This window comes from Mastigoproctus giganteus, chromosome 11 (assembly GCF_048544385.1).
Source record: "Mastigoproctus giganteus isolate SK-2022 chromosome 11, ASM4854438v1, whole genome shotgun sequence".
Lineage (NCBI taxonomy): Eukaryota > Metazoa > Arthropoda > Arachnida > Uropygi > Thelyphonidae > Mastigoproctus > Mastigoproctus giganteus.
The window spans coordinates 10587818-10603882 of NC_143585.1; the positions used below are offsets into that span (position 1 = coordinate 10587818).

Genomic DNA, 16065 nt, shown 5'->3' on the forward strand with positions numbered 1-16065 from the left:
TTTCTTGTGAAGCATGCATTGTAATTAATTAATTATTGTAGTCAGTATAACAAGAGTTATGTGGTATGTGTGAAAACAAACTCTGAACCGTCATTAAGGAGAAAACATTATTGTCTCAGTTTTCAATACAGGATAATTCGCCTACTATTTTTATACAGAAATTTTCTACGCAGACGCAAAGAAAGCTTGAGCAAGAAGAGGCCGCATAAAAGGAAAAGTGTACGAAAATACCAAGGACAACAAAAGGAAAGCAGATGTATTGCACCAATGCGAAAAGTGAGTAGGGCTGACCAAGAATTTTGTTGTGAGAGAACTACCACCAGAGGACTTTTGTTTTGTGAAGTCTAAGTCATATATTTCTCTTTTTATAACATTCTTTCGTAATATTAAGTAGCATTATTTTTTAAACAGAAGGGGGGGGAGACGAGGTGTAACTTTAGAAGCATTGCGCTGACAAAAGCGAATTATAAAATTTTAGCTAAAATAATTAATAATAGGCATTCATAGTCCATTAAAACTCATTAATGTTACTGGAGTTATGAAAGTATAGCCTATTTTGACCAGTCGACTGTTTAAAGCAGTTAAAAACAAAACCAAGGCTGACTTCTAGTCGACCTCGTAACAAAACGGTGACGTCGATTTGACGTCAATGTGGATATACGAATTTAAAGCAAATGTAAAGAAGCGGTAATTTGAAGTGGTCGATCGTCCAGGTAAGTCATTTAGCTTGTTTTATGAACGTGTTTATCACCCTTGCTATAGAAAAATAGATTTCATTTTGGGGCACCTGCAATTACATGTACATAATGGATTTCGGCAATGCGGAATATATTTTAATGACAAAAAATTAACGATGCCCTCATAAAACACGGCAGTAAAATTGATGACCAAGTTTATTTGAAGGAGAAAAATTAAAATTGCTTAAAATGGCACTTCTATCGATATTTACTTTTTCTCGACAGGATTTTGCTCGCCAATTTTATGAAGTTTCAAAACTCGAATACCAGTTTTACCCAATCGGTTTTATCAACTTCCGCTACCAAATACAAATCTTGATTATAACAACCACCGTTAACTTGTACTTTTGGAAAGATGAAAGCAGTACAATTAGATAAGTTAAAAACAGATTCGTGCAATCGAAAATGGCTTAAATGAAGGAATCAAATGCACTTATGACTTTTGTAACACGAAGTCATTAATACATTTATGGAGTTAAAAACAGAGAGAAAAACCAAAACTATCACTTACTCTTTGCTTATGACGAGTTATAAATTTGATATTTAAATCATCTGATTGAATCACGATGGTGCTTTCAAGGTGTTCCCAAATTCGTGCAGATTTATATCTTCCACATCTCGCAGTGAGGATGGTGTAAAGTGTTAAGGACCAGTTATAGAATGTGTTTTTCACTCTTCTTTATGTTCGTTTGAAAATGCCTTTTTTATTCATATTTGAAAATTAGTGAATCGCATTGCTACTTATTAAATCAAATTCAATTAAACTTAGAACTCAAGCTGGAATAACCACTCTGCATAAAATTAACTCACATTGCGAAATCGCTGTCCATTCTGCAATACAGCAGTATTTCCTGGAATACGTATAAAAGGAAGCAATTTCCCATTGATTAGGCATTAAACAGAATATTGCATATGATTCCCACTCTCAATTTAGTACAAATTTAGGCTACTTCAAATAAGTTTTTAAATTTTTGAATCAATTTGTGTACTTACTAATAAATAGAAATTTAAAAGCACAAGCGCAGTTTGAAATTTCAAGTCTTTAATGGTCTTTTAAATTGTAAAATAGAAAAGACTGAGAGGGTAATGGTCCTATTTTGTCAATTTTTCTTTGCCATGTTTTTTTTTTTTTTTTTTGAAAATAAAAGGTTTGAACACACTTAACGTTTTAAAAACTTCATATCCTTTGATTAAAAATTTATATACAATAAATGTTGAAATGCATTAAGAAGCGATGAAATATTGGCATTATTCAAGCAGAATTTAAAACAAAAAAAAGAATCCAAAAACGTCTTCTAGAAATTAAGAAAATGGGCACTTGTCAAGTGCCCCGAAACTGTTTTTGCTACAAATAGAGGCATCACGGCTGTCGGGTTAATCTTTACTTGAAATTCATCAGAATTCTTTATTCTACTTCTATCATTAGTCTACAAGCATATATACGTGTGCCTGTTTCGCTCTTAGTAGCTCTAGCATAAGCTATATACAGTATTTTATTGTCCCGTAGAACCTCAGCATGCCTTATTGTCTCCCACACCTTCCCAATAGAACGAACACAAGAAACTAGAAGTTGTCTTACTCGCCTAACACTTCCTTGTAGTATCAGCAAATATTCTTGCTGGCTTGATACTGCTATTCTCTTTGATGTTCTTTTGGTGGTGTCATCCGTCGAAGTCGTAATGCTATAAGAATTTTCAGCACGCTTTGAGGATTCGCATAGCACTTCCCCGATTTCTTTCATGAATTATTGTATCTTCATTCCCATAGCCACTTATGCGGCTGAGGTACAGGTGCGCAAAAAAAAATAGCAGTCATCAGACTGCTGGATGCAAAGCAACGAACTCTTTTTCTCTCTCTTTCCAGAACCTGCAGAAGTATCTGCACATTTGCGATGCAATTTCTTATAAGCAGTGGTAGCGGTGCAAATGATGCAAGAAAGCAAGCTTATATAGAATCAAACAAACAAAAAAAACACTACGCCCTTCACCCATCCATGGATTTGTCTAGTTCTTCCTTGAATTCATGGTGGAAATTTGTTCCAACTATCAACCATCCGCTGACTGAAGGAAAACTTCTGCACATCTATCCTGCAACCATCCTCAACTTGGATCCCTTATATGTGTAGTCTGAACAGGTGGAAGAATGCTATCAATATTTAGCATTCAAGGCATTAACACCTCAGTCAAGTCTCCCCGCTGGTGCCTAGTCACTAAACGCTGCAATATGGCTCTAAAATAATGGTGATACATCGTCGTAATACAATGAAAAAATATAATAAAATTGAAATGAAAAGTTAAAACAAGAGCGGCCACGCACTTAGAAAAGAATAGTGACACGGAATCTTGGGATACTATGATACATGCCTGAACGAGACTTCCACCTCTTGCAGCAATCAATAGGCAAGAAAGAAGAATAACAAATGCTGTCACTAAATCATCGCAGGTCTCAGATCAGCTGTGCTTCTGAGTTAGTTCAAAGCACTTGCTTTTTATCTTTCATGCTTTTATTTTCCTTTAATTTTTTCATACTGCAGTTTGGATTTTCTTTCGGTGCTTGCATGCGTGTTACAGTTACAACCTTTAAAGGATTACTTGTTGCAGTTTATTTTCTGATACCCGGAGTAAAAATGTTTAATTTTGTCACATCGTTAGATGATTGTAGAAGGTTTAAATGATTTTAAATATTTAAATGATAAACATGGATTTGGGAAAGAGTTGCAACAATCCAGAAGTCCATGCAAAGTCCTGTCTTTTTTCTTCGCTATGATTCTGGAGTAAAAAAAAGTACCTACATCTCTTAAAAACTGCAGTTTTCTTCAAACACATCTCCATAAACCTCTGATATTTTTAACACTCTCTGTAGCACTCATAGCACGTCGAACACGATAGCGAATAAAGAAACATTGGCTCATTCTTAGGATTTTCCATTATTTTGCTCAATATGGTTTAGATTAATAGCATTAGCTTAATACCGCCTTGCAACTATCGGGTAGCATGTCAACACTGCAAATATGCTCGTCTATTCCTGGATATACACCTCGTATATAAGGAAAGATTCTCATACATAAGAAAAAGGATATAACTGTTATACCCTCAGTAATCAAGGAAAAATTAAATCCAAATTTCCTGTGTTGGTGTAGGCACTTTGATTTAAACTTTTATGTGGTCCTTCCTTTCCCCTAACCTCTAAGTGGAAAGCTTGTATACATATAACAGGAAAGTTTAAAGAATATCTCTTCATTTCGCTTTTGAATAAAATTAACAGTTTATAAATTTCGAAATACTTTTGCAACATTTAGTTAATGTCACCAGTAAGATTCGTTTAAATGCATCTTTCGATTTTCAGCCTCTCCTTAGTTTTTATTCTGTTAATATGTATTTTTAATCCATACAGAAGTTTTCCTTTTTTAAGTTCATTCCAAAATAATTAAAGTATAGATTCATTATAATGATTTTTGCAGTAGGTTATCACCGGCTAAGACACTTAGATGGCCATTTGTCACAAGATATGGGTTTACTCTCGGATGATAATATTATTTTCAACCACCATTTTAAAAATACAAAGCCTACGCAATTATATGGCGACTCTGGCGGAACTTTGTGATGTATCCAACACTTCTCATTTTGTTTACTCTGCAGAAAGGTATCTTCTGTTGTTATTGTGTATGTAGTGTAAGTTCGATTTGGTATTAAACTCCATCATAGTGCGCATCATGATTCCTAGGGTGGGAATGATGGACTCTGTGACTGTTAACAGGATATCTAGCAAACCTTTTCGAAATCTCAAAGTCCACTCCACACTGAAACACGAGGTTTGGTGCTCCGAATACTAATAACCTCAAAATACATGTCATAACTTCTAAAAACCTTGCCCTCGCACACAGGATCGATTCGTTTCATATGTTCCACATAGTGTAAAAACAATGTAAAACAATGTAATTGATCTCTGTTTCACCTTATATCTAAGTTTTGATAAGTTCTGTGAAAATAAGAACTGTAAGAAGATAATCGTTCCTGATCTATACAAACATTTTGCCTTTTAACGGATGACTACTGCCAGAACGTTGGTAAATTCCTTCCATCTGGACCCATCTGAGCATCTCGTTGTGGACCTTGTCTTTGTTATTTACGTTATAAGTTTTCATTATACACAGTATATATTATGTATTCATTAAAATCTTACTTCACCTTTTTATAGATACTGAATACAATATACTACCTTCTTTACATCATTTTAGCAGTTATGGCCCTTCTGCGGTTAGTGTATTAATTGATTAAATAAATAAGTGGAGTCGCGAGCAGCTTTTAATAGTCTAAATATGCGTCTTCAAGCCAGAAAAAAAGTAACTGAATATAACTCATATAATTTCTAAATACCTCTTATAGTTTTATGCCATAATTGGAATTATGAAATTAATTAAAATAAGCTGTTGATTATGTAATCTTGAAATCCTACATGGTAATATGATTATCATAATCAGTCAACATAGATTGCTCTGAAATGTGTTGGCCAAACTTCAGGAGCGTTTTCTATAGATGACTTGGAGCAAAATAATGCTCAAAAACCGAATGAAGATTACAAAATAAGTTAAGTTTTCTAAATCATATACAAACGATAAATATGCCAACGTGTTTTTTGCAATGTACGTAAATGTATAAAGATTGATACTTTAGTGGAATATCACCAACAATATCACTGAATCCCATATGGCAACATGTTTAAGAATATACGCTAAACTTTATATTATAATAAGTTAATGTTATTTTAGAATCCGAGTTAAGAATAAGCACGCAATCTTCTTTTAGCTCTGCATGAATATTGACTGCTACGTAAATTATGATTTAATACTTTACAGTTCAATATTGTTGAGGTGACTACTCTTCCAATGCTAAGGTAGTGTAACTGTGATTAATGATTTTAGCTGACTGACGTCTACCCGGCATCTCTTCAATAGAACGTTGATTGCACCGAGTCCAAGCGAATGGCATGCACAGGAGTTTCATATAAACCGTTGCAGGAGAACCATTTTCTCGCAGAGATAGATATTGAGAGAACAGTGAAGGAAATATGTGAAAATTCGGAAACAAGAGAATCTTACGCGAACCGCATAAAGGAACTGGGACCAGGTAAGTAATCCTGATTTAAAAAAAAAAAAAAAAAATACAGTTAATTACGTAAAGCTTTTTAGAGGTACAAGGTATGCAGAGATAGGCAAAATCATGTACAACTGTTTTTACAGTAAAAGAACTATGCTTATTAGCTCTTCATTCAACTAAAGAAGAGACTCAAGCACTTGAGGAAGAGCCCTGAAATACTCCTCCTCTCAGAGGAGGAGTATTTCAGGGCTCTGATATGATACTCCCTTACCTTACTGCGATTAGAATACAGTTAAATTTCGTAGTAAAAAGCTTTACTTCGTTCATTACTGCATAGTGGGCGCTGACCCTCTTTAAAAATTACAGGTGTGAGTTACAGGCTCCGAAAAATCGATGTGTTTGCCTTTTTATTTACCTAATTGTTATTTTATATTCTAATTTATACATAGTCTTATAGTTATAGTTATGCTGCTTATTTTTATTTATAATTTAGATAAAGAGTTTTTGTAGATTACTATTTAATATACGTAAAACCGTTATTTCGTTCGAATCTTCCAGCCACTGTTTTTGTATAGAGTGGTAGGGAATTCAAATTTTTAATTGTGATAACTAGGCAGCTCTAACGTATGATTATATAGCGTAATACGCATCACTGCATTTAGAATTTTATTAGATAGCGCAGTATTGGCAATTAATTAATTAAATTTATTCCTCTTATTAATTTAAAATATCCTGCCCCACACCAGAGCAGCAAAGCAACGGGCACAACGTGGCAGGAGTACTGGGACTCGGGGGAGAACTGAGGGGCGCGATTCTCCAAAGCATCACAGCCTAAAAAAATGTGCAACTTATGAAATGTTTGCCGAACTCTCTGGAACAGAACATGATCTAGCCAAGGAGGATGTCTTTTTGTATGCCAGGTGCAGCGAGTGTCTAGAAATTAGGTATCAACTCAGCGTTCTACTAGGCGTCTATGAGAGATTGAGGTGTAGGGTAGATGCCCTCGAAGAAATTAACATGAGGGGCCCGTCAAGCTCTCAGCTGCCCAATTCAATGCCAGAGTTCACTCCTGGGCATCAGGCAACACAGCGGCAATCTCCAAGACGGAATGCGCTGGTCCCAAAGGAACTAGTTATTGTTGGTGACTCTATTTTCAGGGAGACGGGAAATATATTGTGTAAAAAGGATAGATGGAACAGGACGAGGATATGTAGTAGAAGTAGTGGCATGTGATATAAGAAAGCAAGTGTATGCGATTATGCAGCATCAGCCAAATAGAAAAAAACAATCACACCATTCCCTCCAAATGGCTGTCCAGTTCTTCCTAAAATTTATTTAACCTATCAACTTCCACAACGACAGATGGAAGTTTGTTCCAGCAATTAACCACCCGCTGGCTAAAGGCAAATTTCCCCACAACTATTCTATATCTGCCTTTTCTTAATTTGAATTTATGCCCCCTTAGGTTCGTAATCTGAACAAGTGGAAGGATCCCATCAGAATTCAGCGTGCTAAACCCATTCAAGGCCTTATACACCTCACTCAGATCACCGCGCAGGTGCCTAGTCTCCAGCCACTGCAATTTGCAGAACTTAAGCCCCTCTTGATAAGAGGATCCCTTCATTCCCCTCACCAATCTTGTTGCCCTTCTCTGTACACGCTCAAGTAAATCTGCATCCTTCCTAAAATGAGACGCCCAGAACTGTACGCAGTATTCAAGGCGTGGACTGACCATTGTCTTATATAGAGGGACAATCACCTCCTTTTCCCTGCTAGCAAAATTCCTATATATCATTGACAAAACCCCATGACCTGCCCTGGCAGCCTGTGTGCATTGCTCAGAAAACTTCATATCTAACTGCACAATTACTCCCAGGTCTTTTTCATTTTCCACCACCTTAAGTGTAGTACCACACAGCTGGTACGTTTGTCTGGGGTTACTTCTACCCATAGGCAGTATTTGGATTTGTCAAGATTAAACTTCAGTTTCCACGTCTTAGCCCATCTGCCCAAATTATCTCGATCCTGTTGCAGTAGCACACTGCCATTACTGTCATTAACAACCCTGCCAACCATTGTATAATCTGCAAACTTCGACACAAAGCCTGATATACCTTCATCAACATCAATGATAAAAATACAAAACAACAGTGGACCCAACACCGAACCCTGTGGGACTACCCTAATAGCATTAGTCCACGAAGAGCAGCACCCATTGATTACCACCCTCTGTCTTCTCCGACTCAACCATCCTTTTATCCATTGTAGCAACTTACCCTTAATACCATTCTGCTCCAATTTGTACAATACTCTTCTATGCGCAACAGTGTCAAAAGATTTCCTGAAATCCAAATATATGATATCAAAATTATTTTTTGCATCCAGTTCCTTTGTAACCACATCATAATATCCTATCAAATTTGTCAGACAAGACTTTCCCTTAACAAACCCATGCTGTGTCTGAATTATTGCTGCAGTCTTGTCTAGATGATCCTGTAATGCATCTTTAACCAGTGACTCCATTAGTTTACCCGGAACAGAAGTTAAACTAACTGGTCTGTAATTACTCGTGTCACCCTTCGATCCCCTTTGTGAATTGGGGATGCACTTGCACATCTCCAGTCCGTGCGGATCTCCTCTGAGTCCAAGGATGCTCTTCTAATTATGGCTAAGGGTTTGCTTAGTTGCATTGCCGCCTCCTTTAATATAACTGGATATACCCCAGGTGCCTTTCTTATGTTTAATTTCAACAATTTCTCCTCCACTTTGCTCTCAGTTAGGGGCAAACGTTGATGACGTTGTAAAGCATATATCATGTTTTAAGGGCACAAAAGGTGATATTCTTTGGCACCAATGACTCTTATTGGTACCAATAAGAGTACGAGATCTGCAGATTTACTTAACAAGTACAGGTCAATGTAGCAAAAAAGTCGTGAGTCAGGGTTGAATTTGAAAGCGTCTGCAATTCTGCCCAGACACGATAGCAGCGAATACATGATGAGAGCCTTGTCAATCAGTTCGGCCCTGGAAGGAATGTGCAAAGCTCAAGGGGTACAATTTTTTTCAGAGTGATCTGTGCTTGTTAACAGGAGAGACTACTTCTACAGGGATGGGATACACTTCAATAAAAAGGGTGCAAGAATATTTGATGCTATCCAGGCAGTGTTAGGTGGGTCGGAAAACTGCTAGCTTCGGAGGATTCAGAGACTAAAAGTTTAAATGTAGCCGCATGCAGAGGTGAAGGTAATTCTTCCACAACTTCTAATAGAATAAGTAGCGACCTGGAGCGAGGGGTGCTGGGTGTTTCAGGGAAGGACGGCAGTCATCGTGAAACAGGTGGGTATATGGGATGTTTTAGGGTAACTAATAATAAGGATAGGTACATGTATACTTGCATGTATACCAATACTAGAAGTATAGTAAATAAATTTGATGAATTTGAAGTGTTGGTCAAGACATCAAAGGCGGATATTGTCGGAATAGCAGAGACGTGGTGTAACACAGATGTAAGGAATGCAGAACTGGAATTTGGGGAGTACAATATGTACAGAAAGGATAGACAGGACAGGAAGAGAGGAGGTGTTATGCTTTTAAATAAGAAAAACATAAAATCAGAAGAAGTACATCCAGTTGATATAGATGAACAGTGCACTGTTGAGTCAGTTTGGTGTGACAAAAGCACAGCGAAAGCAAAAGTAAGAGCAGGGGTGTGTTATAGGCCTAATGACTCGAATGAGTGCAATGAACAATTGTACAGAGAAATAGAGTGGGCTACTAAATCAGAATGTCTTATAATGGGGGATTTTAACTTCCCAGATATTGACTGGAACTTTTGGGTTGGTCACTCACACACTAGCTAGGCTTTTGTGGATTTATCGGATAATCGTTTTCTGCAGCAGCATGTTCTAGAGCAGGGGTGGGCAACTTTTTTCGTCAGCGGGCTGAATGAAATTTTCACATCATGATGCGGGCCGGAATAGATTGAACGATTTAATAAAAAAAATCAGAACCTAAAAAATGTTATATTACTTGAATTACCAAATTATTAATGTATTTTAAAAAAAATATCTGAATGTCCAATTATCATTGAAAATGCGGCATTCGGCATCAATTTTTCTTTTTTTTTTTTTTTAATTGGCTCATTTTATGGGCTATAAATTATATTAAATTAAAAATTTTAATAATTAGAAAAGGCATAAAACATAAAATATCTCGCACCAATATTATTTTTTTCAATAAGAAGTCAAACCCAAAGGAACTTCGTTCGATCGATGCTACAATAATAATTAGGAAATAACTCTTTGACGCTGCGTAGAATCACTTGGTTACTGTTGTACTGGCCGCGATTCCCGATTGAACCGAATTAAGCCGAACGTTTACGGCGAGTGTAGTCACGTATGGATTTTCTATATTTATGCATTTACCGAGGGGGCCGGATTCAACATCGTCGCGAGCCGGATGTGGCCCGCGGGCCGGCTGTTGCCCACCCCTGTTCTAGAGGCAACCAGAGAGGGTTATACTCTTGATCTGTTTACCAGCAGTGATCATTTGTGTATTAAGAATTTTCAGATAAATGAACCACTAGGTGGCAGTGATCACAGTGTACTGATGCGTGAATTACTTAAAGATATAATTACCATCAGGGTTAAAGAAGAGGGTTTTTGCTTCCGTAAAGGTGACTACAGTGGTCTCAGAAAGCTTTTAAATTCTGTACAGTGGGATAAACTGACGATGTTATCAACAGTAAATTCTAAGTGGGAAGCATTCGAGGAATTAATCATGGAAGCTACTAAAAGTTTCATACCTATTAAGAATTTTGTTGAAGGTTTAGGCCTAAATAGTGGTCAAATGAATAAATAAATAAATTTTCTGTTTATACTCCGGCACGACAACCAAGTCAGTAGAGTTTACAATAAATCGTCAATACAAATATTTATCGTATTTAGTAGTCACGGGCTTGAACCCCGGTCCACTCAAGGAACGCGTGCTATGCACTCTCGGTCCTGACCACTGGGCTACGTCAGGCCTAACTACTGAGACTCGTAACAGAGAATAAAAATGCATGGGATGCATATAAATTATCAATCGACTCAGATGCCTATGGCAAATCAAAGCTAGTCTGTAATCAGGTCACAAAGGAAGTTAGGCAGGCGAAGGCAGATTACGAGAAATCGAAGGCAGATTACGAGAAATCTTTGGCAAAGAATGCTAAGAAAAACAGCAAGGATTTCTTTACTTATATAAACTCTAAAAGGAAGGGAATGAATCTGATTGGTCCACTTAACATCGATGGTTCGACATTTGGTGATCCTGCTCAGATAGCAAACACACTGAATGAGTATTTTACATCTACATTCACACATGAGGAGTTATTAAGGTTTGAAAATGGCAGAAGGTTATCAAATTGTAGCAGGGTGCTTAATGATTTTGTAATAACTGAGAGCAAAGTGGAGGAGAAATTGTTGAATTTCAACATAACAAACACACCTGTGGTGGATGAGATCTATCCAGTTATATTAAAGGAGGCGGAAAAGCAACTAAGCAAACCCTTAGCCACAATTATGAGAGCATCCTTGGACTCAGGGGAGGTCCCCACTGACTGGAGATGTACAAATGTATCCCCAATTCACAAAGGGGATCGAAGGGTGACAAGAGTAATTACAGACCAGTTAGATTAACTTCTGTTCCGGGTAAAATAATGGAGTCACTGGTGAAAGATGCATTGCAGGATCATCTAGACAAGACTGCAGCAAAAATTCAGACACGGCCTGGGTTTGTTAAGGGAAAGTCTTGTCTAACAAATTTGATAGGATATTATGATGTGGTTACAAAGGAACTGGATGCAAAAAATAATTTTGATATCATATATTTGGATTTCAGGAAACTTTTGACACTGTTGCGCATAGAAGAGCATTATACAAATTAGACCAGAATGGTATTAAGGAAAAATTGCTACAATGGATAAAAGGATGGTTGAGTCGGAGAAGACAGAGGGTGGTAATCAATGGGTGTGCTGCTCTTCGTGGACTAATGTTATTAGTGGAGTCCCACAGGGTTCGGTGTTGGGTCCACTGTTGTTTTGTATATTTATCATTGATGTTGATGAAGGTATATCGGGCTTTGTGTCGAAGTTTGCAGATTATACAATGGTTGGCAGGGTTGTTAATGACAGTAATGGCAGTGTGCTACTGCAACAGGATCGAGATAATTTGGGCAGATGGGCTAAGACATGGCAACTGAAGTTTAACCTTGACAAATCCAAAGTACTGCCTATCGGTAGAAGTAACCCCAGAGAAACGTACCAACTGTGTGGTACTACAGTTAAGGTGGTAGAAAATGAGAAAGACCTGGGAATAATTGTGCAGTCAGATATGAAGTTTTCTGAGCAATGCAGACAGGCTGCCAGGGCTGGTCATGAGGTTTTTTCAGTGATATATAAGAATTTTGTTAGCAGTGAAAAGGAGGTGGTTGTCCCTCTGTATAAGGCAATGGTCAGGCCACGCCTTGAGTACTGCTTACTGGTCTGGGGGCCTCATTTTAGCATGGATGTAGATTTGCTTGAGGGTGTTCAGAGAAGGGCACAAGATTGATGAGGGGAATGAAGTGATCCTCTTACCAAGAGAGGCTAATTCTGCAAATTGCAGTGGCTGGAGACTAGGCGCAGTGATCTGATTGAGGTGTATAAGGCCTTGAGTTGGTTGAGGACGCTGAATTTTGATGGTGTCCTTCCACTTGTTCTGTTTACGAACGTAAGGGGGCATAAATTCAAATTAAGAAAGGACAGATGTAGAATAGATGTGCGGAAATTTGCCTTTAGCTAGCGCGTGGTTAATTGCTGGAACAAACTTCCATCTGTCATTGTGGAAGTTGATAGGTTAAATAAATTTAAGGAGGAACTGGACAGCCATTTTGAGGGAATGGTGTGATTTTTTTTTTTTTTTTGGCTGATGATGCATAAGCTCATACACTTGCTTTCTTGCATTACATGCTACTACTAATACTACTAGCGTAACAGCTTTCAAAAGTTCACCTGAATGGTGAACGTTGTCAAGCTATTGGACACAGGAATAGAATGACCTAAAATTTTAAATGATTCTTTGCATTTGAAAGAAGTCATGTTGCATTTCAGTTATTAAACTGTTGAAATCGGCAGATAATTTTGTATGAAGTAGATGTTAAATAGCTAAACGATGATTCTAACTGAGAAAGTTGCGCAATAACCATACACATTAACTGCTCAAATGGCTCAAAAATCATAGGTACAAAAGGAGTACAAACTACTGCTGGCTAAACAGTTTGCATGATTGCGAAGTTTTAGGCGGGAGAGTCTGTACTCCTTTTTCACGATATCACGTAATATTTAACTACTTAAAGACATTAGGGTATTTTTAACAGTTGGAACGTTCTTCTTTCTAACCGTCAGTTGATTGTTTACCTATGCTACAGCATAGTGTAAATAAATTTTAACTGGCTGTAATTTAAAATCCTGATGTTTAGAGACTGGAAGACCTTAATTAATGAGAATGGTCTTACTCTTCTGTGTGCCAACGTTTAATCTAAGGAAATAATGTAAACTGTAAAGGAGGATTTAATAAGCTTTAGGTAGCATATGCTATACTACCGTTTACTTTGCTCAAAGTTTACATTTGCGAGTTCTCACCAATGGATAACGGCTAAGGATTCAGAAGGTGCAAAGGACAAAGGTAAGATTAGAGAAAGACATTTGGATGATAAATTAGGGGACAGATGTATGGGTTTAGTTGAAGAAACACGGGAAACTACAGTAGTTATGGAAACAATGAACAATAAAATATTGTTGGGTGGAAAAGAGTGTGATTTTGATGTCAATGGGACATTGGTGAATGAGTTTTACTCTCTCACAGCAGGGAATAATCAAGACATAGTGATGTGAAGTAACGATTGCTTAGGATATTCAAATGGCAAGGTTGTTCTAGATGCGATCTTTTCAGGCAAATCGAATAATCTTTGAGAAATTAGTGGAGTTATAAATAGCGAAAGAGATATGACTGGATTTGGGGATGAGGAAGTTGATAATGGAGAGCAACTTTCCAATGTAAGTAACAGTTTGAAAAATACTATGCACAATGTTCAAAAGGATCTTGACTTAGCCAAAGCAAAGAGGAATTTGGAGAAGTTGATGAAATGCACACCAACTGTTTCCCTTGGTTTGTCTCCATGCGATGGAGCACAGAGTATGCTAGATCAAAGGGATTTTTACCTGGATCGTGCGAGGGAACCTGTAGATTTAGCTGAGAAAATATCTTTTAAAACATTTAGTGAGCTTACTCTCTGCCTGCGCAAGGACCTGGAGGAATTTCGTTTTCAGGAAAAAAAAAGGTGTTGGTATGAGGATTGTAAATGGGGTGCTTTCATGGTGGCGCACACTTGAAAATGCTCTACATGATGTTGGCATTGAAAATAAACGTCTAAAGGAAAAGGTCCAGATCAAGGAAGACTGGCTTACTAAGGAACTGTTTAATGCTTTCTTGTTGGGAGCAGAAAATAAATGCTTAAATGATAACATTGCATCCTTGGAGATGAAATTGGAGGAATACAAACAAAAAAATTGATGGACTGAAAAATAAAGATAGTGATATGGTAAGAGAACTATATAGTAATGTGATCCAGCATATAATACCTCAGAATCAGGTGAACATCGAGGGACGAGGGCAAACTAAGGGCAGAAATGAAAGTCAGGTGTGCTTGTCTTCCTCGTCATTGGATGGGACAGGAGGACATGTTCTGATTATTTAAAGCAGCTGAGGGATCATGGTTGAAAAATAGCGATAAGGAGTAACTAAAGTGATGAGATTACCAGTAACTAAAGATATAAAAGCAGCTTAAAGAAAATTAGGATAAGGAGACTTCGGAAGATTAGGGATAATGGTGTGGTATTGGAGATGCAAACAGAAAAGGAGCTACAAGCGGTAAAGGAATGCGAGAGCATTAAACCATTGGGCGTGAGTCACTCGACTCCAAAAGAGCCAGGGCGAAAAATAATATTGTATGATGTGGAAAAAACGATCAACAAGGAAGACCTGTTAGAAGACTTATACAACAAAAATTTACTAAATATGAACATCCCTAGGGAGGAAGTGAAGATGGAGATATTTGCCCATTTTTGTAGTATTAAAAAAGCAAAAACAGGAAATAATTGGGTCCTCCAAGTGTCATGGCGTATTGGAAGTCATTTGTTACTGCATGGTAGGATTTTCATTGGCTTCGTGTCGTATAAGTTCAATGACTTTAATTTAGTTACTTTGTGCTGCAATTGTCAGGGATGTCAGGTCATACAGCCAGAACATGTTATCGGACAGTCCCTGTCTGCAGTCACTGTGCAGGTATAGGACACTCCTACATATTCTGTACTCATCAGCGAGAACAACCGATCTGTTCCAATTGTAAGGCAAAAAATCGAGCTGAAAATCATTCTGAAAGGTGTCAAGTGGCAAGAATACTTGAATGCACTTAAGTTGGTCAAAGAAAGAGCACGGCAATTTGATAACGTTAATGGCAGATATTGATAATCACTTAATTCTTAATCAGTACAATGCAAAATCGAATGGTAACCTACGTATACTACAGATTAATGCTCAGAGATCAAATTCGGTGGCTGATGAAGTTAGACTAGTGTGCAACAAAAAGAATATTGATATAGCATGCATACAGGAACCATACTTAGTGAAAGGTCGGCCTACAGGATATCCACTTTCAGCATGTGTACTCTGGGCAGATTAACCAGACTTAAGAGCTGCAATTGTAGTGTTTAATAAGGACATAGTTATTACTGTTATAAATTCGTTGTGCTCTTCACAGATGGTGTGCATAGGGGTAGAGTCAGATCTTGCATCATTCTATCTATGTTGTATTGTTGTTGTTGTTGTTTTGGTTTAGGGGCATTACTATGTTGTATGTATTATCATCACTCAACAGACGTTAATTTCTACATCAGGTATATGGAACTGGTTCAAAATCGCTTGGGTAGTAATTCAGTAATATTTGCGATGGATTCTAACGCAAGATCAGCATCGTGGTTTGATAGAATTACAAATGATCGTGATCGTCAACTAGATGAATTATTCGCTTGTTGTGGATCGTTTATACAAATTCTACCAAGTTCAGATAGTATTTTCTTCACTGTTAATGGAGAATCAAATATTGACTTGACAATCTGTAACGTAATGGCAACTGGTATCGTGGACGATTGGCGA

At 37.4% G+C, this 16065-nt stretch overlaps 1 protein-coding gene across 3 annotated transcripts in view; it reads left to right on the plus strand.

The window, feature by feature from the left end:
• Nucleotides 1-256: 256 nt before the first annotated feature.
• The window catches only part of LOC150077697 (retinaldehyde-binding protein 1-like), a 49222-nt gene continuing 33413 nt past the window's right edge, over nt 257-16065 (plus strand). Inside the window, exons 1-2 of one of the 3 annotated variants that reach the window (XM_090384291.1) lie at nt 257-276; nt 5659-5863. In XM_090384291.1, the coding sequence (XP_090240417.1) occupies nt 5719-5863 (145 nt within the window). In that variant the 5' untranslated portion in view covers nt 257-276; nt 5659-5718. Of the gene's footprint in view, nt 277-552; nt 714-5658; nt 5864-16065 lie in introns of those variants that run through there. The other 2 variants (XM_090384292.1, XM_090384290.1) reach the window with 2 other exon arrangements.